Consider the following 26,623-nt stretch of genomic DNA (forward strand, 5'->3'; position numbering starts at 1 on the left):
ACTCAGGGATGCAAAGACGCCAGCCATCCGGTTCTCGGCCACATCGCAGGAAGAAGGAGTTGGATGTGGAGGGAAAGTCATTAAAGACATCATGGAAAGGTAAAAGAAAAGGTTATGCTTGAGTGATATGTGCAGGAGTGTAAGAGACCGTACTTAGGCCTTGGAAGTCAGGTAGTCGATTGCCTTTTTTGTTTCTTTAGTTAGCTGTGGCGAGCGTAGACTTTGGATTAACGCTTACCTTGTCGAGATTATAGTCAAATTTCTCGAGGGCGGAGAGAGACGCTTCTCTTGGGAAACCCATGCCTGTCAGGCGTTGTAGGAATTGATCATCTTCTCCCGAGTCAGTGTTCAGAGCCCAGCCAGGCGGTTTGGGGCCTGAAGGGGGAGCATGCTCTTCTGTTGCGGGCTTCGCGCCATCCAGTGGCGCGAAAAGAGCATCCCAGTCATGATTTCCAGCCGCAGGGCTGCCCCCGTGGGCGGTGCCAACGGCCGGAGCGGCCGATGTAGTTGCATTGCTGTCGAAGGAGAAGAACCCGGACGAGCCAGCAGGGTGACCAGCATCATCGGTGCTGGAGTTTGCACCATGCTTGTTGGAGGGGGAGTCGAAGGAGAAATCGAATTCCGAGGCCTTGTTGTCGGGCTCATCGTCATCATCCTCAGCCTCCTTAGCTGGAGCCAGGTTCAGGCCAGCAAAAGCGGCCTCGAAATCAGGCACGTTGGACTTTGGGGCAGTAGCTGAGGTGTCCCGCTGCGGTTCGTTGCCAACCACCGGGGCCCCTGTACTGTGTTCAACAGAGTGAGGGGCGTCACCAGGAGCTGTTGGGTCTGCACGCTCAGGGAGCAATCCACTGAACTCTGGGACAGCCCCGGCCTCGCCATTGTTAGCAGGCTCGTACTTGGGAGGGCTGGGTTGAGCATCCGCCGGTGGAAGGGGTGTGGGAATAGATGTTCCTGGGGAAGGGAAAGCTGCGAGTTGAGAAGCATCGATTGAGTCCTGTTGCGCCTCCTTCTTGATTCCAGGTGACACCGCAGTGAAGTTGTCATCAAATCCCAGAGGACCTTCATCATCGGAACTATCCTCTTCATCATTGTGAACCTCCTGGATTGGAGGGAACTCAGAGTTAGAAGCAGCTCCAAAGCCTCCATTAGACTGGTCGCCAGTGTGGGTTGGCTTCATGGCGGCAAAGGCTTCTTCAAAGTCATTCTCCTTCTGGGACTCAGATCGCTTGTGGGCCTTGCTACCGAACAACTCATCAAAGGTCAAATCTTTTGCTGTTTCTGAGCCCTCGGCACTAGCTGGGGCTTGCTCAGTGGCTGCAACAGCAGGCTGAACAGCTGGGGGTAACTCGTCAAATGGAGAGCGGGCCGGCGTTGCTTCGGCTGTGGATGCCTGAGCGCGGCTATAGTCACTGGACCCTGTTGCAGATGGAGCAAGCGGTTCACCAATAGCCGACTGGGATGGGGTTGCGACACCAGAGGCTTCTGGACCACCATAGCGACTGGCCGGGGGAGACACGACGGTGGAGGAGGTCACAGATTGGTTGTCGCTGATACCGAGAAATGCAGGAGTGAATTGACGAGACTGTGAAGGTGGAGGAGGAGGCTCAGTAGCAGGAAAAGCACCAGGCAATGGCCCAGGGGCCGGTGATGCAGAAGGGGTGGGGACGCCTGAGGAAACGGGTGATTTGCTGGTGTTCAGAGGGGTCTCTGCGCGGAATGATGTGGGCGGTGCGGCAGCAGCAGGAGGGCCAAAATGTTGGCTAAAAATGTTATCGAATGCCTTCTGCTGGTCAGTGGTAGCGTCAGGCGAGCGAGCTTGATCACTCGAGCTGCCCGTAGCGGTGCGCCGGAAGAAAGGGTTGGTGTTCTGGCTCGCCGTAGATGCAGCAGGGCTAGCAACTTCAGCCACAGCAGGAGTGGGAGCTGGTGAGCCTTCGGGAGATTGCGGTGTTTCCTTAGCAATGGCGTCAATTTCACCTTGGATCCTGTCCCGCTCACCCTCAACAGTGGCAAGCTGTTTCTTGTTGATCGCAACCAGCCCCTTCTGCTGACGAGCCTCCGAGCGGGCCTTGTCGAGTGCTGGCTTGAGCCGAGCAACTTCGGCATTCGCATGCTTGATTTTTTCCTTCAGGCTAGCATTCTCCTGCTGATCAGAGGCCAATGCGGTCGAGACCTGCTGGTATTGAGTAGCCAGATCCTGTCGGGAACTTTCAATCGCGGCATACTCTGCTTGCAGTTTGGTGGTCTCTGTCTTAGAGGTCTTGAGTCGTTCCTCAAGAGCCCTAAGGTTGGCAACTTCTTGCTCGTACATGGTGCGTGCTTGCGCAAGTCGAGCCTCAAAATCACGCTTCTGTGCTGAGCTCTGCGCAAGTCCCTGCTCCGCGGTAGTGCGCTTCCCTTGAATGTTGTGCATCTCCTTAGACAGAGAGCCAATCTGGTTTGACAAGTTAGCAAGTTCAGTAGTTTCTTGCGTCAACTTGTTGGATTCTTCGGGATCATTATCTCCCAGAAGATCGTCGGATGGAGGCGGGGGAGAGCGGACAGGAGTTCCAGCTGACGCGCCAGTAGCTTGGGGCTGCAAGGTCTGGCCAAAGGACGAGGTAGGGACAAACGGCTTGAATGTGTTCGACGAAGATCTTGGCGGTGAAGCAGGAGCCGGGAATGCAGAGTTCGAGCCACCAGTCGACATCGAAAACTGCTTCGGGGGGCTGGAACGCAGCGTTCGAACCCCCAGTCGACATTGCCAACTGCTTTTGGGGCGGAGCCGGGGGCGAGTCAAGGCCAAACAGATCATCCGCAGCGGATCGGGGTACAGGTGCAGGAGCGGGCGTGGGCGCTGGGACTGCTGCAGGCGCAGGAGCTTGGCGGCGCATACTGGGCGGAATAAGAGCTGGAGGGATGACTTGTGGAATGGGCTCCTTTCCGCTGCGCTGCAAGCGGACTAGGTACATGGCCACCGCAAACTCGTCTCGGGTCAGTTTGCCATCAGCATCGATATCAGCCAAGTCCCAAATCTGAGCTAGAACCTCCTCTGGTAGCTGCGCCTTCATGAAAAAAGCGACTGCCTGGTCACCCGAAATGATACCGGCCCGGGCAGTGTCGACGGTATCGAAGATACTATCGAAGTGAGCCTTTTCCTGAGGGGTGATAAGCCAATCTCCTGTCGTCTGAGCAGCCAATTGACCGCTAAATTGTCGAGGACTAAGAGGGCTGGCAGTTCGTTGGGGTCCAGTGAATTGCTTAGGAATAGCCGGAACAGGAGGGACCTCTGGGCGAGAACCAAAGGAAGGACGGCTAGCGCCTCGACGAGATGCAGCCTCATAAAGACCAGGTGGCAGAGCCTGCGGAATACCCCGTAAGGCACCAGATTTATATGAGGTCAAAAGATGCATAGCTATGATGAATTCAGTAGCATCAAGGGCACCACGCTGTGTTGTATCTGAAAGATTCCATATGCGACCAAGAATCTCATTGGGTAATCGAGCTCGTTCGAAAATCTGCTTGGCAATGTCACCCGACATCACTCCATTGTTGACATCAGACTTCTCGAAGAGGGAGAGAAATTTGTTTGCATCCTCGGGCTGCAGTGGTGGGACTCGAATAGGCGCATTGGCACCTGGTGGAGGGCTTGTTGTCCCTGACTCAGGCCCAGGAGCTGAGGGATCAATTGAGATCCCCTCGAATCGGGGAAGAGGACCGGCTAAAAGCAATCTAGCATTAGTCTTGGCACAACCATGGCAAGAGGACGCACAGGCTGTATAAGGTTGATCGAATACTTACGCTGTAGAGCCAGCTCATCTGATGGTGCGCGACCAGCTTGAGCATGTCCAATTAGACGGAGAACGATTCCAAAGCCCGCCGGAGTCAGTAAGCCCCTGTTCTCTTTGTCTGCAATTTGCCATATCTGCACGCAATATCATTGTCAGATATGCTGGAAAATGTATTTAGCTGGCCGATGAATCCACATACCTCTCCGAGGATACCTGAAGGAAGGTGTGTCTTCTCAAAGAAGGGCACTGCGATCTCGCCAGTGATGACCCCCAGGTTGGTTGTGTCGGCAGCCTGGAACAGGTGGTAAAAGACGCGTTTTTCCTCTGCCGTGAGATTCAAGTTCGGGTGTCGCTGGGCTGTTAAGTTTCGAAGCATTCCGTCAGTTCCGCTGTGTTGCGCACAAGGTGGGTAGCTAAAGAAGGGAAGGATGCAAGAGGGACCGGAGCTCGGCGGGCCTCCTGACTTGCGCGCCGGGGAGCCCTGCCATTGTTCTCTGCGGTGAGACAAGAGAGAAGCCAAGGATCACTTACGTTCAGCCATAGCTATGTCCTTGGAGGAGTAGACCCCCTCCTCCTTCTGAATAAGATCCGAGCAACTCAGTGCCTGGGGAGGACAGGTAGAAGTGAACGGACCGTCAACTTGACCGTACTAAGCCACAAGCATGGATAATCCAAGCGCAGCCTTTGGCGATAGGAAATCGGTATGGTGCAAGCAAATAAGGCTCAAGTTCTGTCCACAAGGCAAGATGGGGGGGTTCAAGGTAGAGGAATTGGGGGGGTGGGCGGATACTCGGAGGCTCCCTTGGAGTGCACGATGTCGTAACGCTAGGTTCCCGGAGCGGTTAGTCAGCAGCTTAGCGCCCTACCTAGGTAGGCTTCACGTTCGGAGATTTAGGGCCAAATATAGCCATGAAGATATAGAGTGGTTAGACAAATGAGACATACTCGTCCGAAGTCGGTTCGCTGTATTCATGCTTAGGCTTTCACTCCATGTAATGTACCTGGAAATCAGACAAGTCTACATTCGTTGGATTGATACCCACCCGTGCAGCTCCCAGTAGTTACGTTCCCACGGATACGGTAGCCACTAACTACGAGTACGTCAATAGGGTCTCTGGTTTCCATCGTGGGGCTCATTGACTCAAGTTGTTTGCGGAATACATGGGTCTTCGTGATTAGAAAAGAACGGATCCTTTTCTAGTTGGCTATTCGTAATTACATCTAAAATATGAGGCTCTGTGAGATCGACGCCGAAAATGACGGCTTTTGGCGCCAGAAACTAGTCATCCTCGACCAGGCCCCTGTGTTTAGTTATGTACTTTCTTTCTATACGCTAAATAGCTGATAGACTAGTGGTTATTGCGCGATGAATAATATACGTATAATTCCAAATGACACGAGTATACACATATAGCATTGTAAAGCTGAACTCGTTAGACTGTAGTGCTAATAAGATCCAGGTCGAGTTCCCATGTAAAGATATAGCCATGCGAGACTAATTTCAATCAAAATACCGCAGCCTGCGTAAGGATCGATTTGGTTTTGAGTGGCCACGTCCAGATTGTGACCTGCAAATCAAATACATTTCATTTTGTTACAATTAGTTGCTTGCCGTTCTCAATTACACGCGAGGGCGAGATATAGCGAAAGAGGGTGGCGATGAGTGAAAGAAAGACCAGTTGAGGGGCACATGAGGAAGGAAGGAGAGGTCGAAAGGGCAGGAGAGCTTTTGATGCCAGAGCAACAGAATGCGGAGCTTCAATATTTGGGCGCTCCACTGAAAGGGCAAAACTAACTCAAACAAGGGATTCACTAGTCCAGGTATCAACTACAAAACTCATACTTGCAAGTCCCTTGGGAGGGATCGAACGAGTGGGAAAAACTCATTGCGCTTCGGGGATATTAAAGATATATCGATTAACAAAGCCAGAAAACATTCATCGGACTGAAAACCTATGTTCCTTGTATTTGCAAGCGAAGTCCGGTAGGTGAAGGAAAGTCGAACCGCCAGGGTTAGAGGTAGCATTTAGCAGCGCAGCAAACACTGAGATCATGACCCGGAAACGGTCACACAGCATCCCTAATCTAGTACTCGGGCTCCAACTCCTCCTCCTCGAGCGAGTCGCTGGCGACTTCCTCGTAGTCACGCTCGAGGGCAGCCAGGTCCTCACGGGCCTCAGAGAATTCACCTTCCTCCATACCCTCACCAACGTACCAGTGAACGAAGGCACGCTTGGAGTACATGAGGTCGAACTTGTGGTCGAGAGCGGACCAGGCCTCGGCGATGGCGGTGGTGTTGGATAACATGCAGCTGATTGAATGTTAGGCGAATCCAGGTGATGAATGGGTTATGGAGTAACTTACACAGCACGGTTGAGATTGGCGAGGTCGCCGTTGGGGACCTGCTGGGGGGGCTGGTAGCAGATACCGAGCTTGAATCCAGTAGGGCACCAGTCGACGAACTGGATGGTACGCTTGGTCTTAAGGGTGGCCACGGCGGCGTGGGCCTCCTTAGGAACAACATCACCACGGTACAGAAGGCAGGTAGCCATGTACTTGCCGTTGCGGGGGTCACACTTGACCATCTGGTTGTTAGGCTCGAAGCAGTTGGAGGTGATCTCAGTGACAGAGTGGGCCTCGTGGGAAGCCTTGTCGGCAGAGATGACAGGAGAGTAGGCAACCAGAGGGAAGTGAATACGGGGGTAGGGGACCAAGTTGGTCTGGAACTCGTTCAGGTCGACGTTGAGGGAACCATCGAAACGGAGCGAAGCAGTGATGGAAGAGACAACCTGAGCAATCAGACGGTTCAGGTTCTCGTAGCTGGGGCGCTCGATGCCAAGGTTACGGCGGCAGATGTCGTAGATAGCCTCGTTGTCGACCATGAAGCTACAGTCGGAGTGCTCCAGGGTAGTGTGGGTGGTCAGGATGGAGTTGTAGGGCTCAACAACGGAAGTGGCGTTCTGGGGAGCAGGGTAAACACAGAACTCGAGCTTGGACTTCTTGCCGTAGTCGACGGACAGACGCTCCATCAGGAGAGCACCGAAACCAGAACCGGTACCACCACCGAAAGAGTGGAAGACAAGGAAACCCTGGAGACCGGCACAAGCGTCGGCCACACGGCGAACCTTGTCCAGAACCTGGTCGATCATCTCCTTACCGACGGTGTAGTGACCACGGGCGTAGTTGTTTGAGGCATCCTCCTTTCCGGTGATCATCTGCTCGGGGTGGAAAAGAGCACGGTAGGTACCAGTGCGGACCTCGTCGACGACATTGGGCTCGAGATCGGCGTAGATGGTACGAGGAACGTAGCGACCCTGGCCTAATGGAAGAAAAAAAAATCGTTAGAAACATGTCTCATGAATAGCCTTGAACGTGGGGTTGGTATCGAAGCCATGCGGGATCGGGGACAACTTTTTTTTTCTGCACGCGATATGATGGCATCCGAGGAATGAAAAAAAAAAAGGAAAAAAGTCCAACATACCAGTCTCAGAGAAGAAAGTGCTGAATCCGTGGTCAGGGTCGGCCTTCTTGCGCTCCTCAGTGAGGTATCCATCGGGCTATCAAGAAGGTTAGTGCCGGCTACTGGCTTTCCCCGGGGAGGAAAAGGGGCAGGTCTGAATTCAAGACTGGACGCCACAAAATTCCATTTTGAACGTACCTGGATGCCGTGCTCAAGGCAGTAAAGCTATAAGATAGGAAATCTTGTCAGCTGGCGGACTCTTGGGATCACAATGGATATTGATATTTACCTCCCAGCAGGAGTTGGCGATTTGGCAACCGGCCTGACCGACTATATGAGGACCAGTTAGCGCGTCAAATTCCTCGCAGAAACGAAGACCAAGGGAATTCATCAAAATTCCACGTAAATACCATCACATACCGTTCAAACTAATGATCTCTCTCATGATGTGTGGTTGGTTTTCAAGGAGGTCAAAAAATTAAGGAGGGGAGATGGACCCAACAACAAACGCGGGTCTGGGTTTCAGGGGTTAGTAATGAGGTCAATGGGGTATATCCGTGAAGCTCCTGACGAAGAATGGGAATGAGGGGTGATAGGAAAGTAGGAGAGGAGAGCGTGTTTGACGTACCAGGAATGGGAGGAATGGGCAGATCGAGGAAGAAGAAGAATCGAAATGTTGTGGAGGGCGTCTGTGCTGCTAACAAGGAGAGGGGGGAGTTCGTTGTTGATCCGTTGGGTCGCGTCGCGCTCTCCTGATTGGCTACCAAGGACGCATTATCGAGCCTGTCACCGCCTTCTGCGGCCAAGAGCAGTCAGGTGACTGAATGACGAGGTGAACCCCGAAGGAAAGACCCCTCAAAATCGCCTGCAGAACCTCGAATTATTTGATTTCTCCTCGAGATTCTTTCCTGATGCATTTTTGGGTCGGGGAACGGTCGATTTGCTGCTGAACACCTGCGTCTTCGTGCGTCGATCACTCACCGCCAAGTGCCCATAAACATCCGGCAGCAGGAAGCTTACTACGCCGTGACTGGTGCCAGCTATATCTCCACTCTCAGGACTTCCTGGATCCAATGATACACCAATCCTGAAGCTGTTAGAATGGCCCATTAGTAAAGCGATACCCAACCACGCTGGACACAGTAATTTGGTCAAAATTTAGAAGATTTGGCCTAATATTACATCATGAACTTGAACGATTCAATATTCCTCTCGCTGGGACTTTTGCTTGCAGTCCTTTCAAGTCTTGCCAATGCAAATGTCGAAAAGACGATCTTCCTGGGACCGAAAGCTTCAACGGTCCCACCAGGGCTCGGACACTCAGGTCTAGACGACCTCGGTCTGGAAAGATTGTCACCAGAGAGACCAGTGATCCGCACCAAGCTAAACGCGTCGTTCCCAACCACTGAAGCACCCGATGGCTCCGAATCATGGTATTTTCTAGAGAACCTCATGCCTGGCCAACGTTATGAAGTACGAGTCTGCTGGCTCGCAACAGTACGTGCAGTTCCACCGAAAAACATCGATCAAGAAAGCTAACCATATGCAAGCAACCAACTGCATTCACCCTCACAACACATGATCTGTCCACCACTGTGGATGACACGGATCTTCTATCATCACTGAGCGTCTTCTCTGCAGCCCGACTGGCTTCAAATGATGCTGATCTCCAAGAGAATGCTGGCCTCCGCCCAGCGCCGGGACATCATGCGTCTGATTTGCTTGACCCAGCACCAAGGACAAAATCGGTACTCTTTCTGCGAGTGCGCGCCGCGGCAGACTATTTTACGACAAATAAGACGTTGATGGAAAATGTGCCACCGGTGGCCGTTGACCTGGTCCTTGATCCGTTCTTATTGAATGTTTTCCCAAGATCGCTGGTGCCGACTGCTGGCTGGCTTGTTGTCGTTGCGGGTGTCGGCTATGTGGTCGCGAGGTGGGTGGCTGCCGAGATTGGAAGAGTCATTGATGATGCCCGTAGGATACGGGACTTGGAAGAAAAAGAAAAGAAGAAGGAAAAATAGGTATCCACTTGGTTTTAGATATGGTTTTTGTCATCAAAAGGTGTATACCCTGAACAAGTTGTCCATTCAGGAGTAACACAAACGAGTAGTATATCTATGGTCGCACTGGCTCCGGTGACCGACCACCTTAGTGACCTGAAGCGCTGATTCACGATAGTACCTGAAGATATTACGAGAAACAAACATAAATGTCACCTACACGAGGAAACTTTTCGAGTTGATCTACTAAGGGATAATTCTAGGAATAGACCGAAAGGGGAGCAAGAGCTTTTACTATGTGGGAAGAACGTCGGATGCAAATAAAAAACTGAATAGTCCAGAGTACATGCAACAGATCCATACATAAGGGGAATACTTGCTAGAGCACTGTGCATAATAATGATAATCATCACGGCGCGCAAGATAGGAAGGAAAAAAAGTCCCAAAAAAGCCAGTCAAACCACAATTGCCCTTGCAATCTACTCTATGCGCACCAGATAATCGTCAAGCTGCGCTGAACGTAGAATTCAACACATTCTTCTTAACGGATCGCCAGTCATAATTCAAAGCCATGAGGTCGTGATATCGATTACATCCACTGTATGTGAGAGGGAAAAGATAGTTTAGTCTTCGAAGAAATTCAAGATAGCCCGGATACCCTTGGATCCGAGTCCGTGGGCAGGATATGAGATGTAGAGAGGATCTTCGGTTGCTCCAAGCTTCGCACGGAATTCGCTCTTTCGCACAAGGTGGAACTGCTTAGCCAAAGCTTCGTAGGTGTGCTCTAGCATCTTGATCTTTGTACCGTGCAGGTTGTGACCTGGAATGAGCTGGGTGGTAGCGCCAGCGCCGAAGGTAAGACCCTGAACACCGGCCTTTGCGGCAGTCTGGATAGCCTCGGTGACGATGTATTCAATAACACCGTTGGGAGAGCCTGGGAAGTCCAAGCTGTACTTCACTTGCATGCCGTGGCTGGGAGCCAGCATGGCGAGGCCGACGAAGGCGCAAATGTTGCCAGCCCTGTCGGTGGCGTAAAAGTACCAACGGTGCTCGTAGTCGACCCAAGGCCGGATCTCAGACAGGTGAACTTGGGTGCCCTTGCGGTTTGCAAGCCATTCACGGATGCGACCGTCGATCTTGTTGCGAGTCTCTTCATCGGGTAGCTGACCTTGGGGCAACGCGGTGACCTTGATGCCCTCGGTCTCGGCACGACGGAGCTTACGCCCAACGTCACCGTCGGACGCGGCCTTGTTGCGGGATGGATCCACGCGCTCTTCTGCGATACAGGACAAACTGCGCCATCCGAGACGTTCGCCAAGAATGGTCTCGATCTCAGGAGAGCAAAGGATCCAAATAGGCTTGAACTTGGTTTCACGACGGAGCCACTGAAGGAACTGTGTGATAGTGCGAGTGTACTGGCTAGGGTCACAAGCGGGGTTACCTGGGATGATGACGAAGTTGCTGGAGCTGGGCACGTAGGCAACCGCAGCACCAGTGGACATATCACGCCAGATCTTGTATCGCTCATCGAACCAAGAAGTAGATGTCGCATCACCATAGTTAGCAATGATCTGCTCCAGAGGAGGCAGCTCGCTGGCATCGTTAGCCACCCGACGGTGGTGTTCCTTGAACCAAACCGGCTCCAGGGTAGATGCCTCGGGATGTCTCAACTTGACCACCTCGGGCTTGGCAGGCAAGCTCTTGGGGTCCCGGTGGAACATAGAAGTAAGCCGAATGTTGCCGACTTGGAGAAGGAGCATCAGGAAACGCTCCAAGCCAACACCGGCGCCAGCATGGGAGGCGCACCCCACCGGAAGCCTTCCAGATATTCTTCCATATCATCTGGGTTAATGCCCACGCTGCGCATGTTTTCTTCAAGCATCTGTGCATCGTGGATACGTTGGCCACCCGAGACAATCTCCTGGCCTCGAATAAACATATCGAAAGAGTTGGTGTATTTGTCGTCTTCTGGATCTGGCATGGTATAGAAGGGACGGGCCCCCCGAGGGAATTTGTCGAGGACGTAGTAGTCTGTGTCATACTTCTCCTTCACCAATTGACCCAGGCGAATCTCATCGCGAGTCGAGAGATCCTCGTCATATGGCAGTTCCTTGCCCTCCTCATCGCGCCAGCCAGACTCATTCAGCATCTTGATACCATCCACGAAACGGATGATGGGCGTCTTCTCCAGCCACTTTACGTCTTCCGAGGGGAATTGCTCCTTGATGATTTCAATCTCACGACGGTATTTGGTGTAGATACCACTAAGGATTTTCTTGATGGTGGCATCGAGTGTCTCCAGCATTTCGTGGTAGTGTTCCTCGATGGCCATCTCAAGATCGAGACCCGTGTATTCGGTTAAATGGCGATGGGTGTTTGAGTTTTCAGCACGGAAGACGGCACCAATCTCGTAGACACGGCCAAAATCAGCGGCAATAGCCATCTGCTTTGCAAGTTGGGGGGACTGGGCCAAGAAAGCAGGACGGCCAAAGTAGTTGACCTGGAAGACGCTGGCACCCGACTCCGTCGCGGCACCCTGTAATTTAGGGGTATGAATCTCGATGAAGGATAGCTCATCCAGAGCGCTGCGGAAGAGGTTGCCAGTTGCTGATTGAATGCGGAAAATGCTCTGAGAAGTGGCGGTTCGCAAATCAAGCAGACGGTTGATCAGACGGGTACGATCTGGGATATGACTGTGGCGACCCTCTGCTCTATCCTCCTCGTTGGTACGGATTTCCGCCTCGTACACACTGAAGGGCACTGGCTCCTCTCGGCGGACCAGGAGATGCACCGAGTCGATAGCCAGCTCGACATCGTGAATGCTGCAACCCAAGACGGGTACGTCAGGCTTTCGGATGGTGCCTCGCACGCGCACAAACGAGCCAACCCGGAGGTGCTCAGCCCATTGGATCATGACCACGGATGAGATTCCGGGGCGCTCATGTAAGACACCCTGGAACGTATCAAGCTGTTGACGGAACACCAGGAAGACGAGCTTGGCACTCATACGACGGACAACGTGGAGTCGAGCCGTGAAGTATATTTCTTTACCAACCATGTCGGCAGTAATATCTTTGAGCTGGGTGCGTTCTTCGCGGGGTCGATCCTGCGACTGCATCAAAGGAAGCTCTCCATATCTAGCCTTCATATCAGCTGTCTCTTCGGCAGCAGCTTTCGCCAGCTCTTCTTCCTTGCGTTTGTGATCCGACTCGGAGAAGGCCTCTTCGCTGAGGCGGCTGCGTTCGGAACGGCGTTGTTGGCGAACCAGTCGCTTCTGTTGGTTCTTGCTCAGACCACCTGAGGAGGAATCGTCCGAGAAATCGTCCGAGGAAGACACGGAGTCTCGATCGCGTAGGAAATTGCCCAGGATGCTGCGGCGTGGGGAATGGGGGAGACCGTATCACGAGAGAGGGAAGTGCGAGGCTTGCTGGATGAAAAGCTGGCACGAATGCCAGAGCTGGACGAGTCATCATCATCTTTGGCAATTGGAGTGCCGCGAAGGGCCTTCGACAGGGCCCGCTTGATACTACCAGACATGATGGGCTCAATCCACGTAGGTTGAGAAAACCAAACAAGGGGAGAGGAGTCAAAAGTATATCAGGGACCGAGGGATCGAAGTGGGGTTGGGGGGGGGGTTGGGGGGGATCGGAAGAGGCGGGAAAAACTGCAACCGGCGATCCCAGATCAGTCTAGCCCGCGTATTGGTTCCTCTTTCCCTTCCAACGCCGAAATACCTTGTGCCTCTCGGATCTTCGGAGAAGCCAGACCACCGAAAGATGTCAAAGGCCGAGATTCCGGACTCCTTAGGGGCAAATTACAAAGAAATTGGAATGCTTTCCTCTTCTACGAAGCTGCGGAGATCAATATAACAAGCTCGCCAGAGAGATTTGCATGACATCATGAAAGTAACCAGGTTTCCCAGAATTAAGATTACGTGTTTGGAGAGAGACCACCCTGGGCACATGCTTATCAGACCCTTAGACCCTTGTCTTACATTCGTCGCTTCTTGGGGCCCTTTTTGTTTCGAACCAAACGCCACGGGCCTCCCGTGTCGTTCTGGTCTTTCTCTAGCGCGTGCCCTGCGTCCCCCGCTCGTATTATAAGCGTAAAAACGGCGTAATACCTGCTGCAATGACTCTGCATTACTTGACTGTTAGATCTAATCAATCAGAGTCCTTCGAAGTGAATCAGCCTCGGTATTTTTTGTTTTTATTTACCTCCGTCGTATTCATAGCCTCTCACTGCCTCAGGTGTCAAGATGACGACGCCTCCGCTAGATGAACTTGATGCTATCAGGCCATCAAGGAGGAAGTTGGCCAATGCCGGGGCCGAGCTCACATTGCTTTGATCTCTCCTTTCCTTTCTTATATCTCCTCTCCGGGTTCCTTTTCCAACCTATCTTTTGTTTAACTGGATCAGTCCCACGGGCTAACCGACTGTTGCCATCTCCGCCTCCGCATCCGCCCACGGGCTCGGTTCGCCCCGACACCGAGAAACCTCGTTCCTCGTTCTTAACCTGCGAGTCACCCGGCTGATCCCGCCCTCAAACCACCAGTATGGCCTCACGCGGATGGCTCTACATCCAGGCCGTCGTGTGGCGGTTCCTCATGCGCATTGGTATGCTGCTACATTACATCGCACCACCGCGTCCTCCGCGACCTTCCTTCACCCGCACCGTACGATCCGACATCCACGGCCACTCCATCGTCATTCACTTCTATTGTCCTCGTGACTATCGACAGCGACTACGGGAAGGATACCGGTTCCCCGTGGCCGTTAATTTCCATGGCGGAGGATTCACGCTCGGAAGTGCGACCGACGATGCCCGCTGGGCTGCGGCCGTTGTCGAGCACGTCGATGCGGTGGTTGCCAGCGTCGGTTATCGGAAGGCACCGGAGCATCCCTTCCCAGTCGCGGTCGATGATTGCGTAGAGGCACTGTTGTACTTAGCATCACACGCGGGTGATCTCGCCCTCGATGTCAGCCGTGTGGCTTTGAGTGGATTCTCGGCGGGTGGCAATCTTGCCGTGACCGTGCCGTTGCGCTTGCAAGGCAGGGTATTGACGAAGATCAACGAAAACCTAGGCCGGACTGAGTCAACGCAGCGACTGGTGGACCAGACGAGTGATCTCAATATAGTCGCATTGTTCTGTTGGTATCCGATCCTCGATTTCCTGGAATCGCGGGACCACCGGCGGGCTATGAGTATCATGCCGAATAAAACCTTGCCCAAATTCTTCACGAATCTTTTCGACGAGGCCTATCTGCCTGACATCGCCGACCGGTCCTCGCCTTTTGCCTCGCCTGTTCGCGCTTCCGATCGCTTGCTGAGCGAGGGGCTGCCTCAGGACGTTTTCTTGTATATCTGTGAATGGGATATGTTGATGAAAGAAGGTCAGACTTTCGTTCGTCGACTAGAGGGCCTTGGAAAACGTGTGCGAGCGATGATGATCGAAAAAGCTAAACATGCTTGGGACAAGTCCGCCAACCCGTTCCGCGACCAGTACAGTGTGGACATTCTCTACAAGGACGCCTGCGCCGACATGAAAGCTATCTTCGACCGGTGATTTGCTTTTCTTGTATATGTCATTAGCCTGCATGTTCTTGTTATCTCGGGTAAGCACCGCGATGGATCTGGTGTAGCGTTTCAATTACGAAGGCATAGATGGACCGGCGTTTCTGGAGAGATTCATTATCTGTTATGTTCGATGCATAAGTAGCTTTCCAATCCATTTGAGACTAGTACTTGAACTTATAGTGGCGTCTATTCTAAATCACCCGTGGAATCAGATTCTCAGCCGCAACCATCCGATTCGCACTACGTTCAAACCCATCTCCGCGATGTGGTCTCCGTGCTACTCGCACCACGTGCGTACTGCCTGTACTGTATCACCTCGAGATTATCTTACCTGTGATACCCGCATGGAACGACGTCTGTAAAAAAAAAATTCTCCGGCGCGCAGAGCCGACTAGACTTGCCACGGTGATTGGTGGGTCGTCGGCCCAGAAATAATAAGCACCTGCAGATCTACATGACATTGCAAATCCTCACGCGCAATGGAATGCAAGAACAGGGTAGTCTCGTATCTCTGTGATGTCATAAAAGCTCGAAAAAGAACCCTGACGCAATATCTTTCATGTTCCTGGGACTGACAGTCGGGAACGTTGACAAATGCCAAGAAAGCAAATCGAGGCATGTCCGGAACCGGCAGTTCGTCAATATTGCCACAATTTCGGCATTCCCGAGAGCTACCAAAAACGAATCTGATTTCTGATATCGACGTGGAATCCATACTGCAATGATAGCCGCGTGAGATGGGCTGTCGAGTGGATGTCCATGCCTGATCATTCCCGAGGTCCCGAGGTCTGAATTATTAGTATTAATAAACATCTCGGTTTTGCTAGACCCCTACCTAGGTAGTATAGCTACAAGAGCACACTTACTCCCTAGGTAGTCATACTCAGAATCGCGACAGACAAGTACGGGCAGGCTCAAGGCCCCCCTAACTTATTGCAGTAGACTCTCACGAACACAGAAGGAACTCGCCCGCGGGCTTTCATTAGAAAACCCATGCGAAGTGCTAGTAACAACAAATTATGGAACTCCAACAACTACATGGAAAGAAGGCACATTGACACGCGATAAGCAGAACATAGCAAAGGAATCGGACAAGCATAAACACTGCGACAAAAGAAGACTTGCGAAGCCCTACTAGGCAGCGCGTGGGGTCTGTCAGCTCCCAATGCACTAATAAGTAGGAACCTTGAATGCAAACGTCAATATACTGTGGTTCAACGCCGCCCACGGGGCTTCACTCCCGCTGGTGGGCCGCGTGGCGGTGGTCGTTGCTCTGAGCGTTCCACCTGATACTTGTATTCTTGTTCCCACTGGCGCAACTTGCCGTCGATAGCCCCGACATCATCAGCGTACCCCTGAGCCGACGAACGATGACCTTTGTCCTGTTTCGCATGATGTCCAATCGCTTCAAGAGATTCATAAGCCTGCGGGTACTTCTGGACGAAGCCTGCACGACCTGACCAGCCCCTAAAGATTGTTAATTCGTCGATCGACAATAGAAGAGTAGGGAAAAGATTTTCATACAAATTTGCCATGACGCGGGCATCCTGTGCAGAATTTCGCCCCTCTCGAAGGGACTCACGAACAGCTTCGGTGGGTTCATGCTTTCTGCCGACCAGAGTATCTCTGCCCTTTCTTCCCAGGGCTCCCAGGGCGCCATGATCATCTGAAAAGTCATGGTAGGACTCCCGTTCGGCTTGGAGACGACGTGGCCAAGGCATGGGGCGCTTCTCGTAAGGAACGGGGTATTCCGGAGCTTTCATTTTCTCTCGTTCAATGGAATGGGATCGTCCTTGATATTCAGGGCCGGGGACCACTGGACGCGTCGTTTGATAAGGATCCCAAACTTTTGTCGAGCCCCGGTCATTCCAAATCTGCTCCTGGGCTGCTGCTCTCTCAAAATGAGGACCGTGATACGTTTGTGGTGGATTCCGAGCGTAGGCACGCTCGGCCGCTGAGAGCTCAAGTCTACCAGTCCTCCCGTCAGGATTAGAGGACGAGAGATATTCGCCAGGAGGATAAGAGCGTCCCGTGGTATGTCTGTTTGCTGCAGCAATGTCCTGTCTGCTTGGCCATATGGAGCCCGAAGATGTCTGGTCGGACTGACGCTGTGAACTTGAGACTTTCACACGACGAAAAGGCATGACTGGTAATAGTAGAGATCTTCAAGTTCTGGTAGTAGACTTTAGGGAATGACGATGCAAATAGTAAGAATATACAATAGATACAGCTTCAACTCATGGGATTAACAGGGTTGTTATATAGCACTCTCACGTCCAAAGCTAAGCGCTCCGAATTGCAGCGACTACCTAGTATGTACAGGTTTCTAGTAGGCATTGCAGGTTTGAAACGATGGTTGTATCAAGTACGAGTCGTGCAAGCCTCCAGCCGCGTTGCTATGACCGGGGTGTCCCTCTATTTCCGTAGTTCATATCGCATCCGAGAGGTTAACAGTGATGTTAAGCTGCACTAGTCACTTTAGTAGTATATTAGTATAGAGATGGAATTCAACCTCGGCGGGTATAGTACTATAATCAGATTACGCCGTTACGGATCTATAGACGAGCCGCCGTGCTATTATCGGGATAATTTTTAGTTTAACATTATCTCGATCATACTGCCGGGGCCGCGAAGCCAGCGCTAATATAAGCATATATGGAAAGGGAGTTCAACCTTGGCGGGTAGTAGGGAAGGAAAACCCACCCTGTGACCAATCGGCTCAACATGACTAGGCTTGGGCTAGCCGCCGGGCTGAGGGGCAGCACCAGCTCAAGCTTCCCATTAGCCACAACTCTGCCGATCTGTCTCCTTTAAATTTCCTGAGTTGTTTCAAACTTGGCGCTGGACTGGGGCTCTGGGGCCCTGGAGACTGTTAGTTAAGCGCCTTATGTAAGGCCTTCGAGGGTAACTAGGTCCTAGGTGCCCGGCTTCAAGCCTCACTTATTATCACTTTGCCAAACCTCATTTTCACCCACCAACATAACAGCCTACCACGCTCATCAACCAAAAATGGTAAGCAGAGAGAACTACATATCCTTCAGGCTGTAGAGCTGACACTTTACGAAGGCTGAACCCAGTCTTGAGGGTCTTCCCATTGAGCTCAAGATCCAGGTACTGTGGCAAGTGTCGACTGTTCACGATCTCAAATCACTCGTGTTGGCATCGCCCGGTTTCCATCGCTCGTATCTTCTCGAGAGACGCGAACTACTTGAATTCCATGTACAGCAGCAGTATAGCAAAGACCTCGACTTAGCAGAGGCTCTTACTGCCGTCCGGTCGAGAGGCAATCGGTTCTATGACAGACAAGAAAGCGCAATCGCGTTACTGGATCTCTGGCGCCGCAGAGATGAGTTCCGGGAGCTTGGACTCTCATCGTCCAGACGAATGGATAAAGCTGAAAGCTTGGAAGAGGTGATAGAGCTGCTTCATCTCCATAAAAAGCTCTCATTCTTCGTCAATGATTATGCAATAAACACACCCAAGCCTCCCAAGGTGTCTCCCGCTGAATGGAAAAACGAGTACCTCCCTCTCAAACTGTCGAGTACTGAAAGGGGAAGAATTCTGAGAGCCTTGTGTCGCCTTCAAATTCTGAAGAATATCTTCGGGAAATCAGTCCTCTGCGAAGATTGGCTGCATTGTTCATGTGGAAAGTTCGACCAAATAAATTGGACTTTTGGACAGACAACGGAATCTAAAACCAGTTTGCCCTACCCTGAAAGCAAAGAACTTGAAAGATTTGCATTTCGATTGTTTTATGGCGCTATGCCTCCTTGGGAATCCGAGGAAATGTGCTGTGTGAACAACTATCTCATGAAAAAGGTCAAGGTTGTGGCCGAGGAAGTGGTACATGACATACGACAGCTCTTGAAAAATACCCCAACCAAATATTTCTGGGAAATTCTGCCTATAGAGGAACGGCCTCCGTTCAATGGCTCGTTTGAATATGAGACTAATCTCAATCACGTGTTCAACCATTTCGAAGGAATAGCAGGACTAGGCCCAGAGTTCCTATACCGTCTCTTGAAAATGGACCGCCGGAGCAGGCGTAATGTTTTCGTTCTCCAAGTCAGACCCTTTTATGGGAATTCGCCTTTCCTTGGCCTAAACACCCGCGACATGGTATGGGACGATACATTTCCGCTTGTCCAACCGGCAACCAGACATGACTACCCAGGCTTTGAACAGCTCTGGCCTACCTTACCGCCAATAGAGCAGCCCTCGGCTGGTTGGAGGAAGGCGTGGGTCTTGCCAAGTTACGACGAAGAGGGTTATCTTGAGGATGCTCTGAATTATGAATATGCTAGCAAGGCTTCCAAGGGTGGCATTGGGGTTACGCTCTTTGGGATGAAGAGCGCTTGAGAGATTGGATAGGGCCGCAGTTAGTTGAATTCGATGAGTGAAGAAAGAGGGGCGGCCTGACCGTGTAATTCCTATGCCCTGATGTTGAGTTGTAGCGAGCTTGACGTACGAATGCCGATGTATTTGAAAATTAAGGAAATAGTACTCACTAGAACTTGCCACTCCCCATGGTAGAGCCAAAAGGGACTTAGATGTCCTAGGCTGAACAACAGACCGAGATATTTCCATTAAAATGTCCCATCTAGCTGGTCTACTGGCGGTTGTGCTGTACTGAATTTTCTGCGGTTGGTCGCCTAAGGCTAGGTATCCGCAAATGTGAGGACGATACATCAATGAGAGTGCAGAGCACTATGAGTACAAACCCAAGGACTTGAGCTTCAAGGGCGCCAGGATCGAATGTATCAAATTGATCATTTCTTTTTCCCAGTTTCATACCAGTGCTTTAAGGAACAAATTTCCAATTGAAGTCCATCAAGTCCGAAACCCCTCCAAATACGCCGCGGCCAACTTGAACTTGGAGCCAATCCCAAAGTTTCATTGAGCTCAGATAAGAAGATACTCTCATACTACTGGCAGTATGAGACCGTCCTAGGGCCATAACAGCCAAATATACTACTAGTAGTCTAAAATATTTTTCTCGTCCTTCTGAGTCCCGGTTCACAGTATTAGCGCGAGCCGTCATTCCCGACTACTATAGACATAGACTTGGGCGGCAATCCCTGATGGACTTTGATTAGCCTTGGAGATCATTCCCTTCCAAGTTCAACTTGTCCGCGTACTGCTAGGCAGAGCCTAGTTTAGGCTAACTTGAATGCTAGTACCCGGTTGGCGTTATCTACACAGCGCCCTAAAGTTGATTCAAACCTTGGGAGTGATCCTAAGCAGTGGCTGTCCTTGAGTAGTTACGGAGTGGTCCTGTGGCTCTAGGCAGCAACTGGAACTAAAACACGAGCCCACTAGATATAACTTTGGAAGCATTCCAAGCTTACTGATAAGGAACCTGAAATATTTCAAAAAAGCTTTCCCATTTTTTTCTTGCCATGATAGCCGTTATGGCAATATCAGTAATGTCTAGGCCATAAAGATAGTAGAGATCATCATAGAACTCCATGCATGGGGCAGGATATCATCAAGTATCACACACGATACTGTAAGCTTTGGCAAGTCAAGGAAAAACATAACACCGTGTGTAAATGCCAGACGCCACGCTGAAAAGGCCGAAAATAGAGCAAAGTAAATCATCACCAAGAGGGGTGCAACGTAAAAAGGACAAGAGGTGTTTCGTTTACTCCTCGTCCGTGGCAGTAGCCTCCTCGTCATCATCTTCATCGTCATCATCCTCGTCATCAACCCCACTGTCATCATCGTCATCGTCGTCGTTGTTAAGGCCTGGGATGCCACGCCATTCCACATAGTCACCCTCCAGCCAGCGTCGGCTGCGAGGAAGCTGGTATGGGTCAAAGGGGAAGTAGGCGTCGAGCTGGTAGCCCAGGTGGTCACCAGCGCGAACCTCACGCTCAACCTGGGCGTAGTTTGGGTTGCCAAAGGAAGAAAGGCTACGGAAGGTAGAGATGCGCAAGCGCTTATTAGTTTCGATGATGGTATAAGCGTAGAGGAGGTTGAAGTGGTGTGAGATGCGAGCAAACTCGGTGACAATACCCGGAGTGCAGATCTTGAGCGGGTTCAGCTTTGACTTGATCGCGCCGAGCATGGAATCCTTGATGTGTGGGGGGAATGACACCTGCTCGGGGGCGAGGTCGTCGATTTGGTCCATAGTGTCACCTTCGATAGCTGCGACTGTCAGGTCACGCCAGCGGAAACAGAAGATGTACAACAAAGCTTGAGAGACGGCGTAGAAAGGGCCATAGCGACGAAGGTCTGGGCCGCGGCAGCTAGCCTCATAGTCCGCTCGGGATCGGTCAAGACATGCAAGCAGCATGTCGAAGACACTGCGGACAGTTTCGCCGGGAATGTGGGCTCCACGAGCGACAAAGCTTGCGAGGTATGCGGCTGCGGATTGGCGCATGATGCTCGACTGCAGCTTGCTTTGGATGATCTTCATACACTCTTCGACGAACAAGTCGATCAACTTAGGAGAAAATTGGGAGAAGTGGAAAAGAAGGAACTGAGGGTGGCGAGAACGATAGGTAGGAAGGATGATGGCACGGAAATGACTAAGGAGCAGTAACAAAGTGTTTTCCTTGTCGACGAGGCTGCCAGTTTCGAAAGGGTGCGAGTAGAACTCGAAGAGAATATCAAGCATCCCATCGACCTTGTGGATGTTCTCTTTGATTCCTTGTACGCGCAGTTCCTCGTCGTCCTCATCGTCGCTTATGTCAGAGTCATCGTCGGCTTCTTCATCTGCATCAAGTGGAGCCTGATTTAGAAGGGTTTCCCCAAACTCATCTTCGAAGTCCTCAAGATCAACTTGAATCTGAACATCGATCTTAACCAGCTTATCGGTGATCAAAGCAAGAATCTCTGACTGCAACTCTGGGGCGTAGCTGATGATTTTGATCAAGTTGCGAGTGTAGGCAACATAGGACTTGGCGGACTCGGTCTCGTAGGGAAAATTTTGTGAAAGCACAGGAGACAGGCTGCCGCTTCCTGCGGGGACTTTCCCAATGATATGACGCACAGCCATGTGAGCACGAGCATAGTACTCAGAAGCCGGGACAGGGGGGTATCCGGGTAGATTTGCTGACCCTCGTGGGATTCCAGCAAGGTTGGTAGACAGCATCCTGAAGATTGCCCCCATGTAAGTACCCTGGGCAGCAGCTAGGGTACCAAGGAAGCGGGTGAAGTCTTTGACATAAGCCTCATCACGTCCCAACCATTCGCTGCCGATGACTGCGTGGACCAGACTGCTGCAGTTGCGGTCTAGGAAAGCCACTTGGGAGTGTAGGGCCCGGAGATGGTATTTGAGTGTGGTGGGATCGGGGACATCGTAGGAGTAGAGGGAGTTATCAGCTTTCTTGGGGTCGGCGGTAAAGACTTCCTTGAGCTGGTCGTAGAGCTCGCTCCCGCTTGAGGTGGCGTTAGGGTCACGATGACGGTAGATGGCCCGACGCACATTCTCCTGAATAATACCCATGGCCTTGTCCGGAGTATTCTTGGGGGCGTCGTTGGCAGAGACCTCGCGGGTTTGGATGGTCTGATTGAATGTGACGCGGGGGCGCTTCTTGGCTGGATCTTCCGGGAACTCATCATTGCCGGGGAGGAAGGGGGTAGAGACATGCTGATATCGTCCATCTTCCTTTTGGTGCCGTGGGTAGCGAGCCCAAGTTTGTCCGGGTTGATCCGTGTCTTGAGAATGGAAACTGGGGCCTTGCGTTCTGGTGAAGAACTTTGGTGTTGCATTTTTTGGTGCGAGGGGTAAGATGGGAGCGGCTCAGGTTGAGGGCTTGAGACTGCAAGCATAGTCGAAACCATAGCCGGGTGAGCTTTAAGGAGTGCGCGAACCGAGGAAAGAAACTTGTGGGTGAGGAAAGGTCGACATTTAAGAGCACTTTTGCAGGTGAGAGGCTCTCGAGTGAATGTTTTCGACGCACACGACCCTTTCGCAGGGCAGTTAATGTAGAAAAACGTGAAACTACAGAGGGAATGAAAAACTATTTGTGCATCGGCACCCCTCTAGATGAAGGTAATCGACGGTTAAAATTGACAAGAACGCGACTTTGGGCGCGTGAAGCCTGGAGTATTCGGTGTAGAGAAAAAAAAATCGCAGTTGATATTGTGGGGCTGTGGAGGCCCGTGACTTTCCCACTAGGCTTCTTTGGGTTATATGGAACTGCTTTCCGGCCTGAGGCGTCAACCGAGTGGCGCTTCCTACTAATCGCCTAGCTGTGCAGAGAATTCAGATGATGCCCCATTTATCACTCTAAATGAGTCATTTCGTATGATAAATAGCGTTTCTGAAATATTTGGACTATTTTCCTGATTTGATCTCTGGGATTTAGATGTTAGGATGCTGGGGCAATAGAATCCTTCAAATAATTTATTCATCTAGAACGAATTCCACAAAAGTGCGAACAATTTAATCTGAGAAGTAATTCCAAAAAAGAGTTGCGTAAGATCAGGCAGAATGTAAAGGTCGAGCTTAGCACGAAGGCTCCTCCCATGGTATATTGCATATCAGTCAAAGTCAGAAATAAGGGTCGTAAGTGAGAGTATAAGAGTTGGTCATAGCAGGCGTTGCAAAGGATACCCAGTCCTAAGGAAACACCACAGGGTCCACCTGGGCAATTGATTAACCGCGGCTCAGCCGGGTTCGATATATATCAAGTTGCGGCAACCATCTAAAGCCACGGGCCAGCACTGATGGACCCGATTTTATCTTCAAAGATATTGCCGTACAGTTCTTCGATCTCGCAGAGGTAATCATCCACGGTGAACTTCTTCAGTCCCTTGCTGAGAAGCTGCATCTCCTCCTCGTCCACAATGGTGGGTACTCTGTGGGGTACGTGGGCGATGCCAAACTCCTCAGCCACCTCGTTCACCTGCGCCAGCTCCTTGCTAAACGGGTGTGCCTCGGGCTGGAAGATCTCCTGCGACGAGCGGATTGCGGGTACGCTGCGGGGCGAATGGAGAGGTGGGGGCGACATGCGGGACTGCGAACGCCTCTGCGCAAGGTCCTGGTGGGATCGTTTAGTGTGGGAGAGAGCCCGCTTGGGAACGATGGGGATCTCATTAGACGAAGCAGAGTTCGTTGAAGAGCGCGGTGGGCTAGTCATCATTGGGACGTGCTTGGGGAAGTAGTGGGCGTCCACCGGGAAAGCGTCGTGGGGCGATGAATCTGGGGTTGTAATCGAAGAGGCATAGCTCTGGGGAGAGATAGCAACGTCCGAATCTCCTCGCGACCGTAAAGACGAAGCAGATGATGAATTCGGAGAGCCCAGATCCAGATCAGGTGCGTCGTAGACTAGCGCGTTCGTGCTGGAGATCAGCTGGACGGGACCGGAGATGTTGCCACGCTTTATGCTGCCCGAGTTGAACCGTGTGTGACTTTTGATTTTCTCGTCCCCACGGAATGGCATGGGCGCTGAAACTTCCGGTCGCTTCGACCGTTTCGTGAAAGCGCGCGTGAGAGTCGACATGGTTGCAGTAGGGCTGACTGGGCAGATATAGACAAAGACTGAGTTTCAATATATCGAGGACGAATGTTTCGTGACCGTTGCCGGTAGGCACAGCCTTTTCTTTTGGCCTTGAGTTGATTCAATCGCTGATTTGACAGATGCGACGAATGCAATGGGGGAGAATGTCGCGTGGTACAGCCGATCGCGGGTGCGGAGGCGAGGAATGTGTAGATCGCCCGGTTTGAAGACAGGAGCGATATCGTCTGTGGCTTCCACAGACGTCTGGAAGAGTGGCGAGGCCGAACAGATTTTGCGCAGCAAAATGAGAACAGAGGCTCTTTTTGTTCCCTGGTGTCTAGGGGGCGGAATGGGCGTTCAACCAGGACGCACCAAAGGGGCCGAAATGTGGAAAGCAAGATAGTGTATAGTTGAGTAAAAAAGGGAGTCCAGGATCACCGATCACAGTACCTAAGACTCAGTAGAAGCGAACAATAAAGGAAAGAATGAAGGTACCCCTTCTAAAAGGAAGAATGAAGGACGCCAGAGAAGGTGAAGAAAGAGAAGGGGGGGAGGCGAGTCCCTTACGGGGAAATTCTGGACTCCGGCGCAGAACCGCGGGCGCTTAGGTGGTCCAGTTCGTCTGGGCTGATTGTTTGACTGGCCCCAGTCCGTGTTGCACTTTTGGTTGCGACCCCACCGAGTCCCATGGGTGTTGGTTTAGGGTCTAATTTTCGCCCTGTGGCAAACCTCAGGTTCTGAATTCTGATCTTCTATTGATAGGGAACTCGCCCCCGGTTACAGCTGCATTATATGACCATGATGCCTCTTTGAATCATGAGGTTCGCTTTATTCTCCAGCCCGTGTAATCTCTAGACCCCGGAGAGCAGGTCCGTGCTGGGGAGTATCCCGTTTCATATGACTGCAAACCCTTTTAGGGCTACGACTTGGAGTACTTGGAGTCCCCGCTGCCCAAGTATGAATGTGTGTTCGTACCTGGATACCCAGCCACGTCTCGTTTGTGCTGTCCCTGCATGAACTACGCCAGGTCACTTTTTGCAGACTCGTTGTCCTCTTCCCATGTCACACGGCTTGCGAAAACTGCGAGGAGCGGGTGCTTGTCAAAGGCTAGACGGTGGTGAAACGCCCGGGATCGAGCGGGGGCTATTCCACCACCAACCACAATCCGCCCTTCGATCCCAAATTGAAGTCCGAGCCCGCCCCGATCGACAGGTCCCCCAGCACAGGCCAATCATTCTCCGATAACCAATGCGACTGGGGATCCAGGTGCAACGGGAGGGATGCAGAAATCCTAACACTGGACTGGTGTGGATACCAAACCGCGAGTTCAAACTGGAGGTTCGCCACCGCCCCAACGTGGAAGTACGGGTGGGGCCCAAGTTAAAATCGCCCAAACGTGGGCCTAAGCTTGTTATCTTGAAAACCTCCTGATAAGTGGACCCTCTCGATAAGATTGATCGTGGGGAGTTCACAGACATTTCTACGAGGATAGCTGCGCTCTTGAGATTTAGGAGTGCGCATAGGTCATACATTAAAACATATTTCGAGTTTTACGTACGCACACAGTAACACGGTCCTATCCGAGATGCCTCATATTCGACAAGCTCAAAACCCCGGTCGGGGGATTTTAGAGTGTTGCAGGTATAGTACCTGATACAACCCGGCGTTGCAATATCTGTTCCATCGCTAAAAGTATAAAGTACTACTCCTGGACAGTTCCTCCGCCCGCGTAGATTGCCTGGTGACATCAGACTCATGACCAAATTGATCCGCTGCCAAAACCCCATGAGCTTCTATGCGGGACGAGGTGGGCCCGGGCATCACGACTGACTCCCGAGGATGCATCGACGACTCCATCTCCGTCCTAGAAGTCCCAATGTAGCTCGAATTGAGACCTATCCTAAAGGGTTCTCTCCGGACCGATGGAATGTACCCCGATGCCACCACGTCACCAAGAGTACTATGGAGCGGGCCAGGGCCTGCGTTTGTGCTAGAACTGTTGGTGTTTGGGGTCTCCGCAGAGATCTGCTCCAGGCTAAAATGATCAGATACAGCGATTTGCCAACGCTCCATATCGGACCAATTACGCAAGGGAAGACGAGACCATTCATTCATACGCGCTGACTTTGCCGCCGAGTCCTGCTTGGCGGAGGCTTGGATCACACTTGTAGGTTGCATCTCGCGCAGGGTCACAAGGGCACCATAAAGGGCGGCTTCCGTCTCGGCGAGTCGTCGCTCCAGTTGGTTAAGATAACCAAGAGGCAGCCCTCTGTACTCGTTAGAACAGACATTATTAGTATACTTTGAGGCGAGGCTTCGGACCTTTTACCCACTTCTGGATAGACACATCTGGACGGTCC

The 26,623-nt window shown here is 51.8% G+C and overlaps 10 protein-coding genes across 10 annotated transcripts; 3 read left to right on the top strand and 7 right to left on the bottom strand.

Annotated features, from left to right (window-relative positions):
• Positions 1-153: 153 nt before the first annotated feature.
• Positions 154-4,311, bottom strand: N7468_004264 (EF hand domain protein; the record flags this gene model as incomplete). Its single annotated transcript, XM_058473561.1, has 6 exons — positions 154-183; positions 239-2,584; positions 2,613-3,700; positions 3,781-3,888; positions 3,984-4,262; positions 4,302-4,311. The coding sequence occupies 6 exons, from the start codon at positions 4,309-4,311 to the stop codon at positions 154-156; spliced, it is 3,861 nt and encodes a 1,286-aa protein (XP_058332564.1).
• Positions 4,312-5,855: 1,544 nt separating this feature from the next.
• Positions 5,856-7,675, bottom strand: N7468_004265 (tubulin alpha chain; the record flags this gene model as incomplete). The annotated part of the gene is made up of 6 exons (XM_058473562.1): positions 5,856-6,081; positions 6,135-7,089; positions 7,252-7,327; positions 7,429-7,455; positions 7,520-7,560; positions 7,651-7,675. 6 exons carry the CDS (start codon positions 7,673-7,675, stop codon positions 5,856-5,858), a joined length of 1,350 nt encoding a protein of 449 aa, XP_058332565.1.
• A 740-nt stretch (positions 7,676-8,415) lies between these two features.
• N7468_004266 (uncharacterized protein) lies at positions 8,416-9,254 on the top strand (the record flags this gene model as incomplete). The annotated part of the gene is made up of 2 exons (XM_058473563.1): positions 8,416-8,727; positions 8,781-9,254. The coding sequence occupies 2 exons, from the start codon at positions 8,416-8,418 to the stop codon at positions 9,252-9,254; spliced, it is 786 nt and encodes a 261-aa protein (XP_058332566.1).
• Positions 9,255-9,856: 602 nt separating this feature from the next.
• On the bottom strand, positions 9,857-12,770 carry erdS (aspartyl-tRNA synthetase, cytoplasmic; the record flags this gene model as incomplete). Its single annotated transcript, XM_058473564.1, has 3 exons — positions 9,857-10,977; positions 11,040-12,575; positions 12,638-12,770. 3 exons carry the CDS (start codon positions 12,768-12,770, stop codon positions 9,857-9,859), a joined length of 2,790 nt encoding a protein of 929 aa, XP_058332567.1.
• Positions 12,771-13,789: 1,019 nt separating this feature from the next.
• On the top strand, positions 13,790-14,800 carry N7468_004268 (alpha/beta hydrolase; the record flags this gene model as incomplete). The annotated part of the gene is made up of 1 exon (XM_058473565.1): positions 13,790-14,800. The coding sequence occupies one exon, from the start codon at positions 13,790-13,792 to the stop codon at positions 14,798-14,800; it is 1,011 nt and encodes a 336-aa protein (XP_058332568.1).
• A 1,225-nt stretch (positions 14,801-16,025) lies between these two features.
• N7468_004269 (uncharacterized protein) lies at positions 16,026-16,955 on the bottom strand (the record flags this gene model as incomplete). Its single annotated transcript, XM_058473566.1, has 1 exon — positions 16,026-16,955. The coding sequence occupies one exon, from the start codon at positions 16,953-16,955 to the stop codon at positions 16,026-16,028; it is 930 nt and encodes a 309-aa protein (XP_058332569.1).
• An 865-nt stretch (positions 16,956-17,820) lies between these two features.
• On the top strand, positions 17,821-19,170 carry N7468_004270 (uncharacterized protein; the record flags this gene model as incomplete). Its single annotated transcript, XM_058473567.1, has 2 exons — positions 17,821-17,823; positions 17,878-19,170. The coding sequence occupies 2 exons, from the start codon at positions 17,821-17,823 to the stop codon at positions 19,168-19,170; spliced, it is 1,296 nt and encodes a 431-aa protein (XP_058332570.1).
• A 1,285-nt stretch (positions 19,171-20,455) lies between these two features.
• Positions 20,456-22,530, bottom strand: N7468_004271 (rDNA-binding RNA polymerase I transcriptional factor; the record flags this gene model as incomplete). Its single annotated transcript, XM_058473568.1, has 2 exons — positions 20,456-22,426; positions 22,492-22,530. The coding sequence occupies 2 exons, from the start codon at positions 22,528-22,530 to the stop codon at positions 20,456-20,458; spliced, it is 2,010 nt and encodes a 669-aa protein (XP_058332571.1).
• Positions 22,531-23,468: 938 nt separating this feature from the next.
• On the bottom strand, positions 23,469-24,266 carry N7468_004272 (uncharacterized protein; the record flags this gene model as incomplete). The annotated part of the gene is made up of 1 exon (XM_058473569.1): positions 23,469-24,266. The coding sequence occupies one exon, from the start codon at positions 24,264-24,266 to the stop codon at positions 23,469-23,471; it is 798 nt and encodes a 265-aa protein (XP_058332572.1).
• Positions 24,267-25,949: 1,683 nt separating this feature from the next.
• N7468_004273 (uncharacterized protein) lies at positions 25,950-26,612 on the bottom strand (the record flags this gene model as incomplete). Its single annotated transcript, XM_058473570.1, has 3 exons — positions 25,950-26,127; positions 26,197-26,532; positions 26,593-26,612. 3 exons carry the CDS (start codon positions 26,610-26,612, stop codon positions 25,950-25,952), a joined length of 534 nt encoding a protein of 177 aa, XP_058332573.1.
• Between the last annotated feature and the right edge of the window lie 11 nt (positions 26,613-26,623).

Source organism: Penicillium chermesinum, assembly GCF_028974085.1.
Source record: "Penicillium chermesinum strain IBT 19713 chromosome Unknown utg000003l:1.0-5111272.0:1.0-5115320.0, whole genome shotgun sequence".
NCBI classification, from domain to species: domain Eukaryota; kingdom Fungi; phylum Ascomycota; class Eurotiomycetes; order Eurotiales; family Aspergillaceae; genus Penicillium; species Penicillium chermesinum.